At 39.1% G+C, this 23,187-nt stretch overlaps 4 protein-coding genes across 5 annotated transcripts; 2 read left to right on the top strand and 2 right to left on the bottom strand.

The window, feature by feature from the left end:
- Nucleotides 1-672: 672 nt before the first annotated feature.
- LOC121050391 lies at nucleotides 673-2,264 on the bottom strand. The gene is made up of 2 exons (XM_040510132.1): nucleotides 2,222-2,264; nucleotides 673-1,883 (listed from the first exon to the last, which is right to left on the bottom strand). Exon 2 carries the CDS (start codon nucleotides 1,880-1,882, stop codon nucleotides 743-745), a length of 1,140 nt encoding a protein of 379 aa, XP_040366066.1. The 5' UTR covers nucleotide 1,883; nucleotides 2,222-2,264; the 3' UTR covers nucleotides 673-742.
- Nucleotides 2,265-3,712: 1,448 nt separating this feature from the next.
- Nucleotides 3,713-7,097, bottom strand: LOC112175372 (CBBY-like protein). Of its 2 annotated transcripts, none has more exons than XM_040509839.1 (8): nucleotides 6,608-7,097; nucleotides 6,383-6,481; nucleotides 6,091-6,249; nucleotides 5,540-5,606; nucleotides 5,056-5,151; nucleotides 4,632-4,678; nucleotides 4,305-4,385; nucleotides 3,713-4,082 (listed from the first exon to the last, which is right to left on the bottom strand). In XM_040509839.1, the coding sequence occupies exons 1-8, from the start codon at nucleotides 6,982-6,984 to the stop codon at nucleotides 3,962-3,964; spliced, it is 1,047 nt and encodes a 348-aa protein (XP_040365773.1). In that variant the 5' UTR covers nucleotides 6,985-7,097; the 3' UTR covers nucleotides 3,713-3,961. The 2 variants fall into 2 exon arrangements, with proteins under 2 accessions (XP_040365773.1, XP_024168812.1); XM_024313044.2 differs by having other exon boundaries at nucleotides 6,383-6,453; nucleotides 6,670-7,094.
- Nucleotides 7,098-8,094: 997 nt separating this feature from the next.
- On the top strand, nucleotides 8,095-12,692 carry LOC112179269 (DNA-(apurinic or apyrimidinic site) endonuclease). The gene is made up of 9 exons (XM_024317637.2): nucleotides 8,095-8,402; nucleotides 9,021-9,113; nucleotides 9,539-9,683; nucleotides 9,976-10,177; nucleotides 10,581-10,659; nucleotides 11,206-11,267; nucleotides 11,508-11,594; nucleotides 11,821-11,924; nucleotides 12,454-12,692. The coding sequence occupies exons 1-9, from the start codon at nucleotides 8,181-8,183 to the stop codon at nucleotides 12,537-12,539; spliced, it is 1,080 nt and encodes a 359-aa protein (XP_024173405.1). The 5' UTR covers nucleotides 8,095-8,180; the 3' UTR covers nucleotides 12,540-12,692.
- Nucleotides 12,693-15,304: 2,612 nt separating this feature from the next.
- Nucleotides 15,305-22,661, top strand: LOC112176456 (lysine-specific demethylase REF6). The gene is made up of 7 exons (XM_024314385.2): nucleotides 15,305-16,469; nucleotides 17,064-17,142; nucleotides 17,487-17,554; nucleotides 17,651-17,801; nucleotides 17,960-18,579; nucleotides 19,044-19,760; nucleotides 20,482-22,661. The coding sequence occupies exons 1-7, from the start codon at nucleotides 15,602-15,604 to the stop codon at nucleotides 22,458-22,460; spliced, it is 4,482 nt and encodes a 1,493-aa protein (XP_024170153.1). The 5' UTR covers nucleotides 15,305-15,601; the 3' UTR covers nucleotides 22,461-22,661.
- The last annotated feature ends 526 nt before the right edge of the window (nucleotides 22,662-23,187 follow it).

The following is a 23,187-nucleotide window of genomic DNA, read 5'->3' as shown; positions in this document are numbered from 1 at the left end:
ATGACTCTAATAGTGGTTGCGTACAATCCACTAGAGCGACACGTGAGTTTCTCTAATACTCGTGTATTTCCGTAGTTATTAGAGGTGATGTAAAGGAACTCTTGTCCATTCTCACAATGTGTTTTCACATGAAAATCATTGGCTCTTATATCTTTAAAACTTAATAGGGTTCTTCCAGCCCTTGGAGCATATAAAGCTTCGGCGACATTAATATTTGTGCCATTCGGCAATAGAAATTGAGCTGGTCCACGACCATGAATCAATTGAGATGGTCCTGCCATCGTGGTCACTGAAGATTGACTAGGTGTCATCCATAAGAATAATTGCCTATGTCGTAATATAGTATGTGTGGTGCCACTATCAAGAAGGCATTCCAATTCTCCCGAAGACATACTGAAAAATAAAGTTCGGAATATTAACACATGTCAATGACATTGATAATGCGATACTTTATTAATAGGGAAAATAGTCAATGATTACATCAAAGTTTCCAAAGTTTATTCCAATATAAAATCAAACTTTATACAAATTGTAATTGCTCAATCCGTTTGGTAATTTCAATAAAATATGACCAGGTAAGTATAGAGATGTTGGTGGAGCGAGGCTCGCTTAAGTACCATGATCTCAATTACTTGCCTAGACATCATACTTCATTGAGTACGCCACATAAGAAAAAAGTCAATACAATTGTTATTTGACTAAGGCACATTTGCCGTTTTATTGGAAAATAGAAAAGACTATTTTAATCAAAGTCTGCGGCATCCTCGTGCTCTTCATTTCCAGCTTTGAAGTCTTTTATGGTGAGAATTACATCTTCACCATCATCTTCTTCAGCAAGGTGAGCTTCTTGCTCCCTCATTTCCCTGTACTCCTTGTAGCTTGCAGCTAGTTGTGTACTTGCTTGGCATTGCTTAAACCAATGCTCGATTGATCCACACCTATGACACACGTCATTGTGATTGACTTTCTTTATTTGAGGTGCACGTTGTGGATATTCCCTAGGCGGGTTGTTGCTGCTACTACCACGGCGTATTATGCGACCTCCACGGCCCACAGTGTTACGGCCCATGGTGTTGTTATATTCTCCTCTCCCACGTGTGGATTTGCCACCACGTGTGCCCGCTCCAAAGTTGCGGTTTCCTTCCTTATTGGGGCGGTTGTATGGACCCATGCGTCCGTCATTTCCCTTTTTAGGGTATACATGCCCCTTATTAGTAGGGTACCGCTCCTTGCGCCCTTTCTTGGGTGCATTATAATTCGCCTCACGAACGCTTTTGGTTCCTACGGGCCTTGAATTATAATTCTTTACAAGGATATTGTCGTGCTTCTCATCTACCGACAAAATATTGATAAGTTCATTGAACTTCGTAAGTCGTCCAGCATTATATTCAGTGCGATATTGCTTTGATAGTATAATTGCTGCGACGGGGAAGGTGGAGAGAGTTTTCTCAATCAGCTCTTCTTCTGTGAGAGGTTTTTCACAGAACTTCAGCATGGCTCTTAGCCGAAGAGCTTCTGAATTGTATTCAGCAACAGACTTGAAGTCGGAGAAGCGTAAATTGTTCCATTGAATCTTCAAGTCAGGGAGGAGGGAATCTTGGATATTATCAAAGCGCTCTTCTAGCGCTACCCATAGGTCCCTTGCATCTTTGATGGACATATACTCTAATCTGAGTGCTTTGTCCATATGGCGTCGCATCAAGATAATTGCTTGTGCATGCTTTATGGGTGTTCGTTGGAACACAAGGCCCGCGTTTGGTGCCTGGATTATGGGCAATATCCCTTTTGATGTGAGATGGTTCTCAACGTCGGTTCTCCAACTATGGTAATCCGAACCAGTTGAGTCAAGGATTTGGAAATCGAGTCTAGGTTCATTCGACATCCTTGAAATAAGAAGAAAAAGATGTATTAGTTTCGGAGTTTAAAACTTCCACGAAAAACTAAATTAATAAGATTTCCGAGCTATGCTACCAAGAAATCAATTTCCAAAAATATTTGGATTAGACCGAAACAATGATGTTTAGTAAGGTCATAAATCGATGCTTGCGGACGCTCTTAGTCCGGATATTATGAACACTCTTAGTTCATTGACCACGAACGCTCTTAGTTCGTTTAGCGTGAATTTCTATAATTCCGCTTTTTAATTGTAAGTTCCCAAAAAAAAGAAAAAGAGGAGAAAATAAATAAAAACTCAAAAGCGGGAACTTTTAGTAAAAAATACCTTGAAATAGTGTTGTCGGAAATGACCGAAAAAGTTGCCCAAAAGTTGCCGGAAAAGTCACCGGAAGTGGCCGGAAAAGTCGCCGGAAAAGTGTCCGGAAGTCGCCGGAAAAGTCGCCGGAAAAGTGTCCGGAAGTCGCCGGAAAAGTCGCCGGAAAAGTGTCCGGAAGTCGCCGGAAAAGTCGCCGGAAAAGTTGTCGGGAAGTCGTGTCGACAGATGCTCGGCAGGAGTTCGGCAGCTGCTGCGCAGCTGCTAGGCAGGGGGTAGGCAGGCCTGTCGGCAGCTGCTCGGCAGCAGCTCGGCAGCAGCTCGGCAGGAGGTATGCAGGGGGTAGGCAGGCCTGTCGGCAGCTGCTCGGCAGCAGCTCGGCAGGAGGTGTGCAGGGGTAGGCAGGCAGCTCGGCAGCAGCTCGGCAGGAGGTGTGCAGGGGGTAGGCAGGCAGCTCGGCAGCACTTCGGCAGGAGCTCGGCAGATGCTAGGCAGGCCTTCTGCGCAGCTGCTCGGCAGGACTCGGCAGCAGCTCGGCAGGACTCGACAGCGGTCCGGCAGCGGTTCAGTTCTTCCGGCAGCCGGTTCGGGCGGTTTCCGGCCGGTTCTGGAGGTTCCGAAACCGGTTCTGGGCTTCTTGAATCAAGGGCTTTGATATGAGCTAGGGTTTGGAGGTTTTTTGTAAGTTTGAGAAAATGGCTTCGATTGGATTATGAACTACCTCTTCTCTTCTCAACTTTGATCCTAATTCTAGAGCAATTTCGTGCTGATAACGTGTTTAAGGATAAGTAAATTGACACAGAGAGAGAGAGAGAGAGATTCAAGTGTGTCTTTCATTTCATTCAAAGGAGGTATTTATAGGGATACAATTTGAAGTAAATAATGATACAACTTGATGGCATCTTCAATTGTAGCCTCTCCTTGTGGCTTCTTCATTTGCAGCTTCACATTGTGGTTGTGATGATGATGATTGCCACACTTGTTCCCCATTGGCATAAAGCTTGACTCACAAGTCATTATACCTAAAATACCTATCTTATACATGACATAGACATTTTATACTATGAACAATACAACATGTTTCATATATACTACAACAATTCTATAAATATTTGTATTTTTTACAGTTTTTTTTATGCGGGACTCTAGATGAAGTCCTGCTTTTCTAAAGAATAGATTTTGAAGGACCGTGAAGGATTCATACCTGGATTGCATAGCTGGGAAATTCTACACTAGAACTACCACTATAGTGGCTTTTTCATGATCTAACCCGAAACCTAAATCACAAACCCAAGGAGGTATCCGTCATCATTGTACTTGAACAACCTCAACTTTTGAGGCCCGTAGTGGTAACTGAAGGAATCCGGGTGTGCTTAATGAGACTTCAAATCCTAATCAAAGTGCTAGATAGTAATGAAAAGACGAAGATTGCCTCACCCTGCTTGATTACAAACCCCCGCTACAACCTTGGCAATACTAGAGTTTAGTACAAAACATTAAAAATACTGTTTAAAGTTCTTGATATGTGGGAATGGTTATATTGATAAAGTAGAATCTCCTTATAATAGAGCTGCCTGAGAAAAAGGCAGTTTGTGCTTTATTCAGAATATCTACATCAGAACTACTACTGATCGAGTACATAATGGCTTTGTTATATATCTAAGCCAAATCACCATCACAAGGAATTTAAGAAGGAAAAGGGGCGTCATGTGAAATTTAGCCCATAGGAATGATTACTGTGAACGATATGGGCTAGCTCACATACTGCTTGAGAAGGCTTCTGCAGAATGCCAAGTCGAACTGCTCCTCTGGGGGATCTCCTATGAAGTCAAAGACAGCATCTGCATTCTGAAAGTCTTCATCGGCTGTGTATCTGGAACCAGAATTTAAGAGGAGAAGAAAAATGTTACACACTGGGAGGCCCAGAAATTTGCTGAGTTTGACTAGCTAACATAACTCAGCCAAGCGAAGTAGCAATCCAACAAGTGTGAATATTATCTGATATGACAATGCACATTGATAGTGTAACATCCTGATTAAGAAATTGGTGAGTAGAAACACACTGCATTCTTATTCATGAGTAAAAATGAGTTACCCGCTCTTGGTTACTATACACTTCATTCCAGCAGCTTTGGCAGCTGCAAGGCCTATGCCACTGTCCTCTACCACAACACAACTGTTAGAAAAGGAAAAACAAATTACATTTCATGAAGATGGCATCTGTTCTTTAAGTAAGAAGTACAAAAAGTTGGAAGCTTGTTTGTGGTATATATCTGGAGCCTGTAGGGCATCCTAAGCAAAAATGGGGACAGCACATAGATCATATAGAAAGTATATAGTTCAAAAAACAAAAATTCTCATCATGTTGGCTACTGTAGCACAAAAACTACTAAACTAGACAGGCCTTCTTTTCCTGCAGTACCTTGAAGGATCAACATTGAGCGTGTTAGCCGCCAATACATAGATGGCCTGTCAAGAGAAATTAATATAATTTAGTAATTAACAATGTAAATTGAAAGTGTTTGAGTGAACCAAAAGTAGCTCGCAATTGCAATATATAGGTAACTAAAAGAACAACCGTAGTGTATTTTTGTCTTGTAAAGTTAACTAAAATATTTCTTCAAAACAACAATAATTCAATATGTTATACATAGATGGCCTGCTTAGAAGAATGAAAATAGTTCAGTAGCTAATACTGCCCTTTATTTTTTTTTTTTTTTTTGAGTTTTAATAGTGAAATCAAAGTAATTAGCTAGAAACCTGGCACTATAGAACTACACCAGTGCTTTGTCATGTGGAGTTAAATATAATTTTACATTAGATCAACATGAGGTATGAAAGATTACTGGATCAGGCTTCTTTCGGGGAACCACATCTCCTGCAAATATCTGGATTTTCTCTGCCCGCTCTGGTCCCAGCAAGAAAGAAACTATTGCAGATACCTAGAAATTGAGAATATGATTCAAACAACAAAAACAAAGTGCAAAGCTGAATAAATGTGAATCTAAGAAGATATCTTAAGCTAAACAAACCATGAACAAGAAAATGATAAAGGCTTCAACTGTTTAACCTCATGGTCTAAATAAAGTGCAGGCTGATAAGAGAGACATATGAAGGACGAAACCAGATCTCATAGTTTCAATTCATGCTCTGATAGGTTTTCAAACATCTGAAGAGTTATGTTATGAAACTGACCAACACAAAAATTATTATTTCTTGCATATTGCATACTACATGTACAGAATATACACACCCAAGCGCAGGAAATTATCATCTGTCACAGAAACCCAATTATGCAAGCATTAAGTAGTGAAACCTGATTAAGCATACCGCCTTCTCATTGGAAGTGCTGCACACAGCAACTTTAACTCCTTCTGCTAAAGCCTGGTCTATCAACCTGTACAAGTTGATTAGAGAAAATTAACAACCCAACATCTGAAAGTCAGAAATGAACTCAGAAAAAATTAGCCTATCAGAACCATTATCTAATTATTGCCCTCATAAGAATGAAGTGCAAATGCTAAGTAGTCTTATATAGTTGGTTGTCTAAAAGCAGTTTTGCTCGAGTCTTAACCATCAATGCCATTCACTTGTATGGCTGACTTAGGAAAGAAGGAAATATATATAACCCCTATGATTTCATAATGCATGATCAGAACTACGAAGAAAATAGGTGGAGCTGCTCTAACTTGTTCATCAAATCCAAATCTTAGAACAAGAAATGCAACAGAAACATAACACACAAGACATAAAGAAGTAAATTTTGCACAAAGGATTTTGAAGATTAGATTAGAACAAGAATATGCAACAGAAACATACGACACAAGACATTAAGAAGTAAATTTTGCACAAAGGATTTTGATGATTAGATGGTAACTAACTTTGCAACGCCCGGACGAAGAGGCAGCAACTTCTTCTCAATGAGGGCCATGAACAATTCAGTCTTTCGCTTGTGCAGTGAAGCTATGAATGCTTTTCTCTCTTCCTCGCTCTTTGGAGCTTTTTCCGGCCAACCCGTCTTGTTAAAATAGGCAGTCATCCTACATATACCAGAACCATTTGAATACAAGTCCAAATCATACTTCTTCCACAGATTAGATGTTGGCTGACATACAATCTAAACCTACTCACTCTATAGTTTAAAAAGAAATGTAACAAGATTAGGCAACTTACCTTTCTTTTCCACCTCCAATCTTGAGCAATTCGCCATACAAATCTACATCCCAAGTAACCCCCAATTCTTTCTGTTCATCAATCAATTCGTCTAAGTCACTGAGGTGTACCAATAATTTCAATCAAAAGACTAAAGCTAGTTTATCACAAGATCATTTCAACAATGAAAAACCCAGATTGAAAAATTCCATCTTCTCTTGAAATTTCACATCTTTATGAGCTTACCAAGCAAAACTAGGAAACCCAATTGTAGAATTGAATGAATTTCTCAAAGCTCCAAATGTTACCTCTTTGAAAGTTTCATTGAAAGAAATGCGGTGCCCATCTTTCTCCGTATCGACAAGAACGCCATCACAGTCAAATAGAAGAGCCGATGGGAGAGTCGAAGAAGAAGAAGCAACTGAACAAGTGACCTGAGAATGACGTGTTCTTATTATTGGTCTCTGTGTCTTGCTAATGAGAACTTTTGTGCCCAATAGAGAAGATGGTAAGGTGCTTTGATGGGATTTGAGGTTGGAAATGGAGGTGGTCTTTTTGTGAGAATGTAAAGGGTTGGTAGAAGATAATGTAGCTAAGGAAAGACCGAAGGCCATTGACGCCATTTAGAGATTAGAGACTCTTGTCTGGTCTCTTCAAAGTTCAAAGCTTTTTGAGTCTGTTATTTGCGGTGTTGTTCTCAACGGTCCTTTAACCAACTTATCCGTCCGAATTACACAAATATGTTCACTCACTCTCTATCTTAATTCTCACCCCCAAGGAGTGGCATTATTCAACATACTCCCCAACAAGAGTAGATATCAAACAAAGTAGACAACTAAACGATAATATTTGAATGGTCATGGAACCCTTCAATCAAGTTTGACAAGCTTAAATTTTCTTAATTTGATTTGGCAATAGGAAGTGTCGTGTACGGGGAGGATCAAACGCCCGGAAATCATTTCTCACCTCATTCCTATCTTACCGCCCGATTTCTGAAATCATTGTGGATAAAGGCCATGTTTGGTTCACGGATTTGAGGAATCAGGAAAGGAACGTCATTTATTTATTTTTGTTTGGTAGACATAAACTTTAGAAGTATTTTCTTGACCGAGTTGAATCATTCATTTCCCAGTATTTATTACGAAAATTTTGAATTACAATATTCATGCTCAAATGCGCTATTTGCCAAAATTAATGTATTTTTGAAACATTAATATATTTTTGCTTTCCCTTCCTGCACCAACCAAACACTGAAAGATAAATCAAATGGTCTTTCCTAAATGTTTTCCCTGCTTTACCAAACATAAGAAATGAAACTTGACATGAATTTTAATTTCTTATCCCCATAGGAAAGACAGTGGAATTGATTTTCCTTCCATGAACCAAAAGAAGCCTAAGTCTCTACTCCATCTTATGATATAAAGAATTTAACACACATCAATCCAAACACATTAAATGTTCTTCTAGACTAATACGAATGCAGAATACGACCGATTATTTTGTTGCAAGAATCAAAATTACTCTAAAGCAAATGACCATAAAGCAATTGCTCCAAACACAAATCATACAATACACGCCTAAAGTTAATTAGCATCATTGATAAAAAAAATAAAAAATAATAATAATAATAAATTTAATTAGCTTACATTTCGGTTCGGGTTCGGGTGGTCCAATTTCATACCCAAGTTGCAACTAGGAGCGTTCGTACACAAAAACGACCAGGGACTGTAACGATATTTCAGAAACCTGTAGCGGGGACTTGGTTTTGTTTCAGTGGGAAACAAACACTGTTAGAAGAGCTCAGAGCCTTGGGGGGACGATGAAACGTTTCTTTCAACCAGTAGAGAAAGATGGGTCTGCCAAAAAACCCAACCTTTCATCTCCCAAAAATGGACAAACTTCAACGGAGGACAAACCCAAGAAAGAGCCAACCAAGTTCTTAACTTGGAATGCCAACAGCTTTCTTCTTCGAGTCAAGAGCAACTGGCCTGAGTTTACTAAGTTCATAACCACCTTCGATCCCGATGTCATTGCGATACAGGTCTGCCATTCTCTCTGTTTTTAGGCACCCACTTCGATTTTTGGCGTTTAAGAGGCATTGATGAATGTTTGTGATCTATTTTGACTCTACTGGTGTAGTGGGATTTGGACTGTGCTGGTGTAATGGGATTTGGGTACATGATGTTTGGTCTGTGAAATGTGATGAATGTGGACTTTTTATGGTTTGAGCTGTAGGTAAAGAGAATTTGGTAGCAGTGGTTTTGGACTGTGATAAAAATATGGTTCATTTTTAGTTTCGTAGTTTTAAAGGTGAATTCTTTTGGCTAAAACATGTCATGCTGTTTATATGAATAGAATAGGCTGGTATAGGGTGGTTTCAACATCCGTGGATCATGTCAGATTCATTCATTTCATTTGATGGAGGTACAATGCACAATGTGGAAAGCTAGAAATAAGCAAAATTTCCATTCAATATTGGATTTAATGCTTTTTCGTGATTTAGTTTCTGAATTGAATTCAAAACTACTACTTGATTGTTTGTTGGTTTATTTTGTTAGTCTGTCTCTTTGTTCATATGCGTCGCGGTTGCTAAGTACTTATTCTTAAAGAATTGATTAAGTGTATGCGGAACAACTTTCTAACTGCATATAGATATCAGGAAGTTAGGATGCCTGCTGCTGGTTCAAAGGGTGCACCTAAACGCCCAGGAGAGTTGAAAGATGACACTAGCTCATCACGTGAAGAAAAGCAGGTACATTTCTTTCACAAAACTTTAGAATTTTTGGTGGAGAGCATGTGTGTTGAACTTTTACATTTGTATTGATCATTGTCGTGTTCAAAGAAATATTCTCGTATCAACTAGTAACACTATACCAAATTTTAACTATCTAGATAGGGTTAAAGTTGCTAATTAGTCAGTATTTTTATATTGTTTCTAAGCAAAGGAATCTTTTCTCTTGAAAATTGTTAGCTTTCATAGGCATGATAATACTAAAAGATTCTCATAGCATTCTAGGGGTTTATACTTCAACTGAGTTGAATTTACCATTCCTATATTCAAGTTCTTCAAACATTTTGGTTTTCCGCTTATACATATGATCATGTTTTGCAAAATAGCCTCAAAATTATCACTAATGTAGACGTTGCTTCTCTTTCTTTCCTTCCCAAATTATGCAGATAATAATGCGTGCCCTGTCAAATCCACCCTTTGGAGATTATCGTGTTTGGTGGTCTCTTTCAGATTCAAAGTATGCAGGGACTGCATTGATTGTAAAGAAGTGTTTTCAACCCCAAAAAGTATTTTTCAATCTTGACAGAAAAGGTTTGGTGGTTAATTATTTGTCTTTGTTAATGACATCCATTGACATTCATATACTGAAATAAATCTGTTTTCAACTTGCAAACATCTTCCTACCTAAATTGGTGCGAGATCAATTTGTTATACTTGAGTTCCTTTGCATTTATGTATGTAATATACAAATGATTCTGTAAAGGAGGGATATAGAGTCCCTGTTCTGGAAAATGATTTTGAACCTTTGTGCTTAGATATCTATCCCAAATATTCTTTTGTTTCACTGGCACATCAGTTGGTTAATACAATTGTCTATTGTTAGCTTCGAAGCATGAACCAGATGGTCGGGTTATCTTAGCTGAATTTGAGACATTTCAATTGTTGAATACATATGCACCAAACAATGGCTGGAAGGAGGAAGAAAACTCATTCCCAAGGAGAAGAAAATGGGATAAAAGGATTTTAGAGTTTGTCTTGCAATGTTCAGATAAGCCTCTCATATGGTGTGGTGATCTGAATGTCAGGTGAGTGTATTTTTCTTTGTCCCACTATCCAAGCTATTCACAACTGGTAAACTTGAGCTATTCACAAGTACCATGCCTTACCATAAATTTATGGTAAGTCCACACATTGGATGTTTTCGAGCTACTTGGATGTGAAGTGTGTAGCTTTATGTTCAAATATGAAACTTTGGCTACATAAATTTCTGAGGGAAAGTTTTTTCTAACCGTCACATCTAAAATAATCCATTAATACCCTGTTACAGATCCAATTATATACTAACCTGTTGAAAATTGTTCTGGACTTAGCATGACAAAGTTCCTGTAATATAATCTTGTTTATGTTCTTATGCACCTCATTAGATATATTGGTTTTCTTAAGGAGGAACTTATATTTTTTCTGTCTTATTCTAATATTTGTATGCAGCCATGAAGAGATCGATGTGAGTCATCCAGATTTTTTCAGTGCAGCAAAGGTTAATGGTTATGTTCCTCCAAATAAAGAGGTTATATTTCAAACTGAAGCTTTTTAGGACATTATTGTGGTTGTCGTAAATTCTGTTGATTAGTACTTGGCCTTTGTCAAATAGTCATAAGTTAACTTAAATAGCTAAAATTGTGAAGAGTGAGGTTGAGCTGGTGGAATGAATAGGGACCAATACCTCTTTTGGATGCTTATGCATATCTTCTGTTAGGATACATTTTGAAGTTCCCATGGATTTGAACTGATGCATTCCTTTTTACATAAAATTTTGAGTTTCCTGTCCATCATCTGGCATCTCATCTTTTAGGAAAGAAGGAACTTTGTAGAATGTGGAGGTTCTTGTCAACGATGGACTTGTAATACTTCTGTTTGGAGAATTGCCACCATTTGTTTTGATACCATAATCAACACTGGCCCTGTTTCATTTCAGGAATTTTGCGTACCAAGGTTTAATATTAGACCTTTAGTATGGTCAAATGATATAGGACTGCGGGCAGTTAATTAAGTGAACTGTAAATGTACCCTAAATGTGTTATATTAAACCCTAAGATGGTTTGTTTTCTTTCAGGATTGTGGACAGCCTGGATTTACCTTGTCTGAGAGAAAGCGTTTTGGAAACATATTGAAAGAGTACGTTACCCATAACTTATTAACCTGTTCCCTTTGCATTCTTACATTGTGTGCCTGCATGGCCTCATTTATATCTATTTCACATAGAGGGAGGAAGGGAGGGGATTGGATAAGGAATATCACAGCAATAGTTGAATTTATATTATTTATTAAAAGGCTCTTTTCATTTATTTACTTAGTGCAGTTGTATTGTTACTTTCATAAAGAATAACTTTATCTGTCTGATGATATGTCTTTCAGGGGAAAGCTAATAGATGCATACCGATTCCTACACAAAGAGAAGGACATGGAGGGTGGCTTCTCCTGGTCAGGAAATCCCATTGGAAAGTAAGACCATATGGATCATGCACATAGGAACTTTCCGTTGAAAATAAATTGGATTACTGTTGTGTTAGTCGAGTTGATGTGTTTGTAAAATCATCGTGATTCCATCTGAATGTGCAATCATTAGATGTACATAGTAACTGGAAAGTAACTGCATAATCATATATTGTTATTATACAGTTTACACCACATATTAAACATACTGGGTGAGTGGGTGGCTTTCTGGCAGGTATAGAGGCAAAAGGATGAGGATAGACTACTTCGTAGTTGCAGAGCAACTCAAAGATAGGATTGTTTCATGTGAGATAAAGGGGCAAGGGATTGAATTACAAGGTATGACTTTTTCCATTTCAAATATTACCTCTGCTGGCTGTGCATTTTCTTGCAGTAGTCTGAACTGGCATAATATATACGAATTACAGAATACAGTATAAGTTTAAAATAGGAACAGATTCTCATTTCCAACTTAATAGGCCAGTATTACTCATCCATAAGCTCCGGTTGGTGGAGATCATAGCATGTTTAAAGGCATAGTCTTCTTCTGATGGCTGACCAAATCATGTAATTTTGGTTTGCTGATCCTTATTAGCACATGGATTACATCCTTAAACTAAAATATAGTGTTCGTTCAAACAAGCTAAAGAATCAGAACACCAAAGAAAAGAAAGAGAAAGGAGATATGTCACTCATGTGGCTTTTGTCTTTTGTGGTGAAATGTTCTGGCAATTCCATTTCAAACTGTGTAGTAGGCTAAAACGAAATCTCATTACCTTCATAATGTCAGTCGATTCCATCTCACTTTTTTTCTGCGTAGTATACTAATGTGCAGGGCTAACGAGCACTGATTCAAAACTCTTTGCAGGATTCTATGGAAGTGATCATTGTCCCGTTACCCTCGTGCTTTCAGAAGCACAACCGAATTCTAAGGAGAGTGACTTATCTGCATAAACTTTAACAATTTTATGACAATCCGAATGTTTTAGAATGAAGCAGTATCCATTTGTACTATATGTATACGTCTAAGTTTGTCGATGCTTCTCAGATATTTTAGCGACGCTTACATTGTTTGATTATCCTAGTTAAGCTGACCGTTGATATGCATTCTGATTCTATAACAACCCAAAAGGTGAAAGGGGTACAGTCAAAATACCTGAGGTAAAAGGGGGAATTTACTCCTTTTAGGCTTTTACTAATGAAGGAATAAAAGTGGTCCACCCCAATTTTCTGTGCTCCTCCTGCCATTCTGGGCAAGCATCCTCAACCAAGACTCGAGCAAATCACAATAAATAGCATTGAATGAATTCGAATGATTAGGTCGTTAGGTCTTTATATCATGAAATGGGAAGTAGATATTGTTGCCCATGTACAAATGGCTGTCTGTCAATGACCTCCTTTGGTGAAGTCAACATATATTCACTGTAAACGCTTTCAAAGCATTACCATTTTTCTTCCGAGGCATTGTCGTCTCACCTTCTGCCATGACTCATTTGTGTTGAGTAACTCGGAGAATGTGTTCGATAGGTGAGATAGACTCCGTGTCCATCTTACCCTTCATTAGCCGGCCGCCGCGTTAAGTGTGAAGTCTAATATTTGTTAATAACCTCATATTAACACGGCGGCGGGGACGTTGGGTTTGTCTTCCCCAACCCTAGCCTCAGATGTACTCAAAAGAGAGGGCATAGTACTATCATCAGTAGAGGATGGCCGTAAGGAATCTAATGATTACAGAATCTGATTGGTTAAGATTATCTAATAGGGAGAACTCAGTTATTATAAACTAAGCTAACAAACCATGCTGAGTGACGAGCTTTGACGTAATTCTGATTACAAATAGTTTCGTGCATCGAATGACTAAACAAATCTACCTTGTGGCAGACGAGGGTTTTTCTTCTCTTAATCCGAAAAGGACCTCACCAAGTTTGGAGACGACAACCATGGTGGAAATGGGGAGTAATATAACGAAATTGACCATGACCATAAAACATTCCTTCATGCACAGAAGGATCAGAGATTCTATAGAAAAATTTGGGTTTGATGATTAGAAAATTAAACATATAGTAGTACTCTGCTCTGTAGATATACGATTACAATTGTTGATATGACTAATAATTTTAAAAATTAGACAAGCATTGAAGTAATAAAAATGAAAAGCAGTTAAACATTTCTTAGTTCTTAAATCTCATACTTCTTAATATACATGAATTTCATCTGTTGAAAATTATGAATTATAAATCATAAATATATGATTGTGATCTATGTCCTAATACTATGATAAAAAATGTTAATAATTCTATTCCCGTAGAATCGATACGCTATAAATATATGTATGATTCAAAGTTCAATCTTTCGATAACCCAAAGCATCTCAAACAGAATAGTTATTTAAATTTTTTTTTGGATTTAACTCATTTTAAGCTAAGTTTAATCTCCAACATGTTAGCTAAATAAAAACTAAATTTAACTTTAACTAAAAACTCTAGCTATATTTAGCTAGAGATGAGAGAAAATTTAACTAAAACTTGAACTTAACTTTAGATTTACGTAGTCTGCTAGAGAAGAACTCAATAAGTTAACTACTTATTATATTTTTAGCTATGAAGTTAGATATGTTTTTAGTTATTAGTTTACTAATATTTCTCTTCGCAATAATGGTTCTGATTTACCTTTTTTACTGAAATACGAAAAGAAAAAACAAAAAGGGATATATATGCACTAGTGTCACAGCCTCACTGGTTAGTCGAGGCTGTCAAGACGTGACATGTCGTCCTCGGGTTGGTTGCTGATTGACCTGTATAAAAAGTGTCGGAGACCCCGAGTCAAGTGAAAGTACACACCCCATTCTCACCCTCTTGTGGCAAAATACAACTAATACAAGTACACTTGTCGACCAACAGAGACAGTAGATCCCAATTCTCAAGGGCGTAACTGCAAAGATAAATTTCACAAACCACTAAATTATTACAATTGCAAAAAATGTCGTCGTCTAATTTCGTTGATACTAGATATTTTAGTTCAATCATTATAAATGTCTTTGTTTTTCGGTTCTTTTGATTCAAATCTCGTATAGAACCTCCAACTAAATAAGCAGTACCTATTCTTTTAACACAATTATTACTAAGATAACTACTAATTTAAACCCACCATGTAATGCTGCTTCATGAACCAACCATGAGACTATTATGGTTAAAAATTAGATACTCATTAAAAATGGAAGTTAAATAAGTAAATGAAAATTTTGAATGTTGTGCTCGTCTAGACGATTTTGGATAAAAAAAGACTTTGTGTTTTATTTTTAGCATGTCTAGATCATCGGTTAGGATTAAATTAGTTTACTTTCTATGAATGAACTTTCAAACTTTTGGAAAATAATTTCGATAATTCAAACTATCTGAACCCGAAACATCAAAATTTATTTAATACACGTGATTTGTATATAATTATACCTAACAGAAGTTTATCTTCAAATCTTATCCATATATACAAAAATGTCGTAGAAATTGGTATGACTGATACAAAATACAAAAGAAAAAAAAACTAATATTTGAAGTTAATATTGCTGCTAAAACAAATTTTTTTTTTTTTTCAGAAAATGAGAACCCCAAAAAGAAAATGAAAGTGGCAGAATGGTAAAAAATAGAAAAAACAGTGTGATTTTCAAAAGTGGGCGCAAACCCAGAATAAAACCCCACTCACATGTCAACCTCACTCCTCTGCCTCCCTCTCACTATTGCTCTCCTTCCTCTGCCCCCAAATTTTTACCATTTGTTTTCCTCCTCTGCTTTCTCTCCTCTCCTCTGTAGTTAGTTTATTAAACAAAAAAACAGAGGACCTCCCACACCCAAAAACCCCCAAATCGAAAAATGAAGCGCACCACAGCCTAAAAGCTACTTCTTCTTCTTCTTCAATTCCCCTCCAATGGGTTTTGCATGACCAATCATCCGAAACCCATAAAAGATCTCCGCCCAATTTCGCAAAAAAAAAATTAAAAATTGTTGGTAAGATTTTTATTGAATGGCAGCTTCGGAGCAGCCCCAGGAAGTTCTGTCATGGCTCAGAGCCCTGCCCGTAGCTCCGGAGTACCACCCTACTTGGGCCGAGTTCCAAGATCCGATTGCCTACATTTTCAAGATCGAGAAGGAGGCTTCCAAGTATGGAATCTGCAAAATCGTGCCGCCGGTGCCGCCGGCGCCGAAGAAAACAGCAATTGCTAATCTCAACAAGTCTCTGGTGGCGCGCGGTGGGCCTTCGGTTGGAAAAGGCCCCAAGGCCCTGCCCACATTCACTACCCGGCAGCAGCAGATCGGGTTCTGCCCCCGGAAGGCCCGCCCCGTGCAGAGACCCGTCTGGCAGAGCGGCGAGCACTACACATTCAACCAATTCGAGGCCAAAGCCAAGAGCTTTGAGAAGAGCTACTTGAAGAAGCGGAGGAAGAAGGGAGGCCTGAACCCTCTGGATGTCGAGACCCTTTACTGGAGAGCCACTGTCGACAAGCCCTTCTCCGTCGAGTACGCCAATGACATGCCCGGCTCGGCTTTCGTGCCGCTCAGCAGCAAGAAGAGTGGTGCCAGCACTAGCAGGGAGGCAGGGGACGGCGTCACGCTGGGAGAGACGGCCTGGAATATGAGGGGGGTTTCCAGGTCCAGAGGGTCTCTGCTGAGGTTTATGAAGGAGGAGATTCCCGGGGTTACGTGTCCTATGGTCTATGTGGCCATGATGTTCAGCTGGTTTGCTTGGCACGTCGAGGATCATGACTTGCATAGCTTGAATTACCTGCATTTGGGAGCCGGCAAGACTTGGTATGGCGTCCCCAGGGAGGCTGCCGTGGCCTTCGAGGAGGTCGTCAGAGTTCAGGGTTATGGAGGGGAGATCAATCCTCTTGGTGAGTGAGTTCAGGGACATTTTTAGCCACTGACGCTGAGATTTCATGCGTCCCCTGTTTTTTTTTTTTTTTTTAGCTCTGCTCTGTTTTGTTTCAGCTTGGTAGGAAAAGTCAATTGAACTGTTTGTTTGATGTTGTTACTACGTGAAGTAGTGCTTAGTGTTCAAACTGTCCATGTCAAATGTTTGTTCTTTAGGATAGTGTGGACTTGTCTTGGGCTTCCCTGAGTGGGAAGAACTACTTATTTAGGATGAATGAATGAAACAACCCGGATTTTAGGGTGATGTCAGAAAGTGGATTCTTGGTGGTCTTTTACGCCTGAGCAGTCTCAGTTAAGGGTTGTTAGAGAGGTGAATTTATTGGATTTCTTTTGAGGTTTGATATATATAGTTTCCAAAGTTAATGTTACTCCATTTTCTGTTCTAAGTTAGGAGTTAATAGAAGCTTGAACTTATGAGTCGATTTGTGGTACTTTGTTTTGCTTTTCGCTTAATGCTAAAAAGATGTTATACGTCGGTCTGACTTATGGGTTTGATATATGAAGTTCCTTTCTCTTCGCTATCTAAACCTTTAATGGCATTTGTTTTCATTCAGTTACATTTGCTACGCTTGGTGAGAAGACCACCGTGATGTCACCTGAAGTCTTTATTAGTTCAGGGATTCCATGCTGCAGGTAATTCCTTAATCTTTGCTTTGTCTACTTTTAAAGTTGCTTTTGAATTTCCTCATGTTGCCTTCTAAGTTCTTCATTTTATATGATGAATTAGTCATTCTTCATGACCTACGAAATTAAGAATGCTATTATCTAAGTTTCAATCTGATTCTGAAAAGAAGCAGCACTATCAACATGTTTGATCCATACCGAGCCACATTCACATTACCTTTGTTCCACAAAGAGGAGTTTTTGGTCCCTCAAAGACTATTTATACAAGATTGCCAAGTCTTTCCTAGAGTATCCTGAGTTGTGGTGTCTAATGCATTCATGATATTCTTACATCTCTGATTGCCTTAAATCAGGTTAGTGCAAAATGCTGGGGAATTTGTTGTCACTTTTCCAAGAGCCTATCACACTGGATTCAGTCACGGTGAGAGAGCATTAGTGTTTATTTATTTAAAGTTACTGTCATTGTTGTCTTTGTGTTTTTAGAAATCAAAATGACTATGTATTGAATTGTATGTAGGATTTAATTGTGGGGAGGCAGCCAACATTGCAACTCCTGAGTGGTTGAGGGTTGCCAATGATGCGGCTGTCCGACGAGCTTCAATCAATTATCCTCCTATGGTGTCTCATTTTCAGTTACTTTATGATCTTGCTCTAGCATTATGTTCAAGGTTTGTTTGTGACCTTTTGCAAGTTCTATTTGCCTAATTGCGTAATTACAAATTTCCACAAATAAACACATTAGGGTTGATTACTTGTTGAGTTTGAAGACACCGATTCAAAAAATTTCTGGAAAAAATGATCAGTTGCTAAACTGCTTATTCTGCAGAACGCCTGTGCGCAATAGTGCTGAACCTCGAAGTTCTCGACTAAAAGATAAGAAAAAGGGTGAAGGAGAAACAGTAGTTAAAGGTTTATTTGTGAAGAATGTCATTCAGAACAATGAGCTGCTTCATGTTCTTGGAAAAGGGTCGTCAATTGTACTTCTACCACAGAGTTCTTCGGACATTTCTGTTTGTTCAAAATTACGTGTTGGTTCACAGTTAAGAGTAAACCCTGATGATCTCATGATAGACGGGAAGCAGGGAATCAAGCAGGTAAAAGGGTTGTATTCAGTGAAAGGAAAACTTGCATCTTTATGTGAAAGTAGCCAGCATCCCTCATTAAATGCAAATGGCAATGCAAGTACTCCTTCTAAGATGCTGAACATGAGCGCTAAAAGAGAAAGTAATGTTGAAGGCGAAGGGTTGTCAGATCAGAGACTATTTTCTTGTGTTACATGTGGAATTTTGAGCTTTTCATGTGTTGCTATAATTCAACCAAGAGAAGCAGCAGCCAGATATCTCATGTCAGCAGATTGTAGTTTTTTCAACGATTGGGCTGTTGATTGTGAGCCTATCCAGGTTGCAAATGGAGATCCAAATAGTTCAAAGAAGGGTCCCTGTACAGGTTGGTTTATTTTGAAAATTCCTTCTCCTGAAGTCCTATCAAACTGATATTGCAGCCCAAGATTTTTCTTGTGGGTAGTCTTAGATAAGCCACTGAAGCATTGATACATGCATCATGTGGACTGAGGGAAACACAGCCATAAATTGCACTTTTACATACATTTCAGTTCATGAACTATGCACCTTGTTTTATGCAAGCTCAGGGATGAAATCTCCAACTTGAGTTATTTATATTAGACCTATTCCCCTTTTCATTCTTCCATGTGCTCATAATACATTAGTAAATTTTCACTTGGATCAATCTGATTACTTACCCAACCCCTAAATTTGTCATTTTGTCTGCATATCTAGATACATTTTGCCTGTATATCATTCTTGCACTTATCTGGTAAATGATTTTTCTATGTAGTGTTTCTAGTTCACCGTAATTTCTAAATTTGAATGTTTATATGTTTATTCCTTCAGAAACAGGATTGATGCAAAAGAGTACCCATGATGGTTTATACGATGTGCCCGTTCAGTCTGCTGATTATCGAAATCAGATCACAGATCCAATCAATGAAGTTGATTCAAATACTGAAATGCAGAGAGATACTAATGCACTTGGGCTATTAGCTTTGACCTATGGAGATTCATCTGACTCGGAGGAAGATCAGGCTGAACCAGATGCTCCTGTTTGTGGTGACGAAACAAACTTGTCAGACTGTTCTTTGGAAGGTAGATATGAGTATAAAAGTGCTAGTCCTCCTTTGAGAGACTCTTATGGAGGTACAGCTGGGGTTCGCAGTCCAACTTCACCAGGATTTGATTGTGGTAATGAACTCCCGACTGTTGACGGCAATGTGGAAAATAGACGTGAAGCAACTAATTTCAAGGATAATGGTCATCAATATATTGACTGTTCTGTTGATCTTGACACTTTGACAAAGACAAATGGTTTGGGGGGTACATCTATAGATCCAGTAAAGGTTTCATATTCTGGCTCCCCAGATGCGTTAGACATTCAACCAACACGATTTGGTCAGGCCACTTTACAGAAAGAGAGTACAGGCACATCATTTTTTCCAGGATGTGACCAGGATTCTTCTAGAATGCATGTGTTCTGCCTTGAGCATGCTGTAGAGGTTGAGCAGCAGCTCCGTTCATTTGGAGGTGCCCACATTTTACTCCTTTGTCATCCAGGTGTGTGTCTCTGTCCTATTTACACTTGTTGATTTTCTTCGTTCTCTTTTTCTAACTGAGTTATTTACTTACTTGAAAGCACATTCTGTAGTAAGAATCATCGAGTATAAATATAACTGGTAACAAGAAAGGGGTATAGATGAAACGGGTAGAGTGTTCACGTTCAAATCGCACTGACATCAGGGTGGGGTGGGGTGGGGTGGGGATAAAAAGAAGAAGAAAAGATTATCAACATATGTATCAGCTTATCCAATTGGAATGTCATGGTTGTTTTGTATGTGATACCGTAGAGTAGCAGGAATATGGGACGTTCTGCTGCTTATGTTTTAGTTTTAGCTTCTTGGGTGAAAATTATATATTTTCTGAACTTATGGCTATATGGAACGGTGGAGGCACCATTGCTTCGGTGGGATTTGTGCCTTGTTGCAGCAAACAAAGGATGAATAAGTTTTGCCGGATAGTATATGGTCAATGTCGTAAGATGATGCAGCTTCTGTCAGCCATTTTCTGTCCATATTATTTATTTAGCTTAGTGGAGTTAGTTTTATAAAATAGAAGTGGCGTGATGAGGAAAATCTCATTCCTTTGACGAAGTTCTTAAAATGGTTTATTGTATTTGCAGTCTTTAATAATTGAAGTAAGCATCCCATTTATCGATAACCAGACCATCTTTTATATCTATATTCTAATTAGCTCTGATTTTCAATAAATACATTTGCAGACTATCCGCGGATAGTGGATGAAGCAAAAGAAATAGCAGAAGAACTGGGAGTAAATTATCCCTGGAATGATATGGTATTCAGGGATGCCACCAGGGAGGATGAGGAGAGGATTCAGTCAGCTCTGGATAGTGAGGAAGCCATTGCTGGGAATGGAGACTGGGCTGTAAAGATGGGGATCAATCTCTTCTACAGTGCCAGTCTTAGCCGCTCTCATCTTTATAGTAAGCAGATGCCATACAATTCTGTTATATACAATGCATTTGGTCGTAGTTCTCCAGCTAGCTCGCCTGCAGGACCTGAGGTCTGTGGGAGGAGGCCTGCCAAACAGAAAAAGATAGTGGTAGGGAAATGGTGCGGTAAAGTTTGGATGTCAAATCAAGTTCATCCCTTCTTAATAAAAAGGGATCATGAAGAGAAAAAAGTAGAGCTAGAACAGAGGAGGTTCCATGATTCAGAAATGCCAGATGAGAAGCTTGATGGAAAATCAGAAAGCACACGCAAAACTGAGAAAACTATGGTGACTAAACAGTATTCTAGGAAGAGGAAAATGACTGTAGAGGGTGGGACAACCAAGAAAGCAAAATGTCCTGATGCAGTTTCTGCTCATTCAGTAGATGATAACTCCCATCAGCAGCAGAAGAGGTTTCTCAAGAACAAGCAAGCCAAATATATAGAGAGTGGTCCAACCAAGAAAGCAAAGTTTACTGAGACAGAAGATGCAGTGTCAGGTGATTCAATGGAAGATGATTTCCGTCAGCAAAATAGGAGGACTCTTCGAAGCGAGCAAGCCAAGTATATTGAGGGAGATGATGATGTTTCAGATGATTCAATGGGAGTTGATTCTCACCAGCAGCAGAGGCGGATTGCGAAAAGTAAGCAAGCGAAGTATATTGCCAGAGATTTCTCTATGTTGTCAGATGATTCAGTTGGAGTTAATTCTGATCATCAGCAGAGGCGGGTTGCTGAAAGTAATGCCAGGGAGTTCTCTGCGGTTTCAGATGATTCGCTTGAGGATAATATCCATCAGCTGCATAGGAGGTCACTTAGACGCAACAAAGGTAAATGCATTGGGAGAGGAAATTTGACTTCACAAAATCTTCACGGGGTCAGTTCTCCTCAGCAACAAAGGAGGACTTCTAAAAGCAAGCAGGCCAAAACTGTGGAGAGAGAAGATGCAGCTCTGGATGACACACCGGACGATAATGCTGCACTGCAGCTTAAGAGTTTCCGAGGCAGGCAAATAAAACCAGAGACCGTTCAGCAAAAGAAACAGGAAACTCCTCGCCGTGTGAAGCAAGGCTCCCGCCGTCTTCAAGAAACCCAGCAAAAGACTCCCAGGATCCAAAATATTCAATCTGAACAAAACACCGTTGATGTAAATGCTGAGGAACCAGAAGGTGGGCCTAGCACGCGACTTAGAAAAAGACCTCCAAAAGAGCAGCCAGAAACCGGTAGGAAAAAGGCAAAAGGGCAGCCAGAAACTGGAAGGAAAAAGGCAAGAGAGCAGCAACAAACTGGTAGGATAAAGGTAAACACTGCTTTAGGTGTGAAGACAAAGAATGCTTCAGCTCGGAAGGGAAAGAGTGCTTCAGCAGTGAGGGAAGAGGAAGCAGAATTCTTGTGTGACGTTGAGGGGTGCACCATGAGTTTTGGCACGAAACAAGAGCTAAATCTCCACAAGAAAAACGTGTGTCCGGTCAAGGGGTGTGGAAAGAAATTCTTCTCGCACAAGTATCTGGTGCAACATCGTCGAGTTCATGAGGATGACCGCCCCCTTCGGTGCCCTTGGAAGGGATGCAAGATGACATTCAAGTGGGCATGGGCTCGGACTGAGCACATTAGGGTACACACAGGTGCCCGTCCGTACGTCTGTGCAGAGCCAGGGTGTGGGCAGACCTTCCGGTTTGTGTCAGATTTCAGCCGTCATAAGCGGAAGACTGGGCATTCAGTAAAGAAAGGTAAGGGGCGATCGCGATGAGTGGGGATGGTGGAAAGTTGATGTAATCATGTAACATGACTAATGAATCTGTTGTTCGATTGACAAATTAGTGCTAGGTGAGGAATAGGGTTAAGATTTCCCCTGTAATTGCTATTCGGAATGACAATAATTTCTGATTTTCCTGCGGCCTTCATTAGGCCCTTTAATTTAATGCAGCAACAGCAATTGCTTCCATCTTAAGCGGATACACAGATTGCCAAATGCTAATCCTATATCCTCTCCGACTGCCTGTTAAAGTTGGTCAAGTTTGGACTCAAATTCTATTCAGATGCAGCTATGCCTAATTTTGCTTGGTTGATTAAAAACATTGAATGCTAGTAGCAAACAGCACTCTTGCATTTGTGATTAACCCTTTGAATTTTACAAACCCCCGGACAGTATAGTTTCATTTAATTTGAAATCAACGAGGAAGTTCCGTCAATCAAAAGATCATCTTCATGTTAAATCTTAGAGACATATTTTTCATTTATTATTATATCTAATTGGAGAGTAAAACAGAAAGGCCAAACTCTATGGTTGAGGGGGGGGCTAATTGTTTTCTTGTGGAAATGAAATGAGGAGAATAATGTGTGTGACATGTGAATGTGATCCGTGATGTGATGCTGATGCCCCGTGAAACAGTCAGAGAGAAGCCCCAGCCCAGAAAAGAAAAAAAACGACATGTCAATTGACCGGGGTAGGTAGAAAACTACGTGTTAATGACTGC

Source organism: Rosa chinensis, chromosome 7 (genome assembly GCF_002994745.2).
Source record: "Rosa chinensis cultivar Old Blush chromosome 7, RchiOBHm-V2, whole genome shotgun sequence".
Lineage (NCBI taxonomy): Eukaryota > Viridiplantae > Streptophyta > Magnoliopsida > Rosales > Rosaceae > Rosa > Rosa chinensis.
This window is presented reverse-complemented; position numbering and strand designations above follow the sequence as displayed.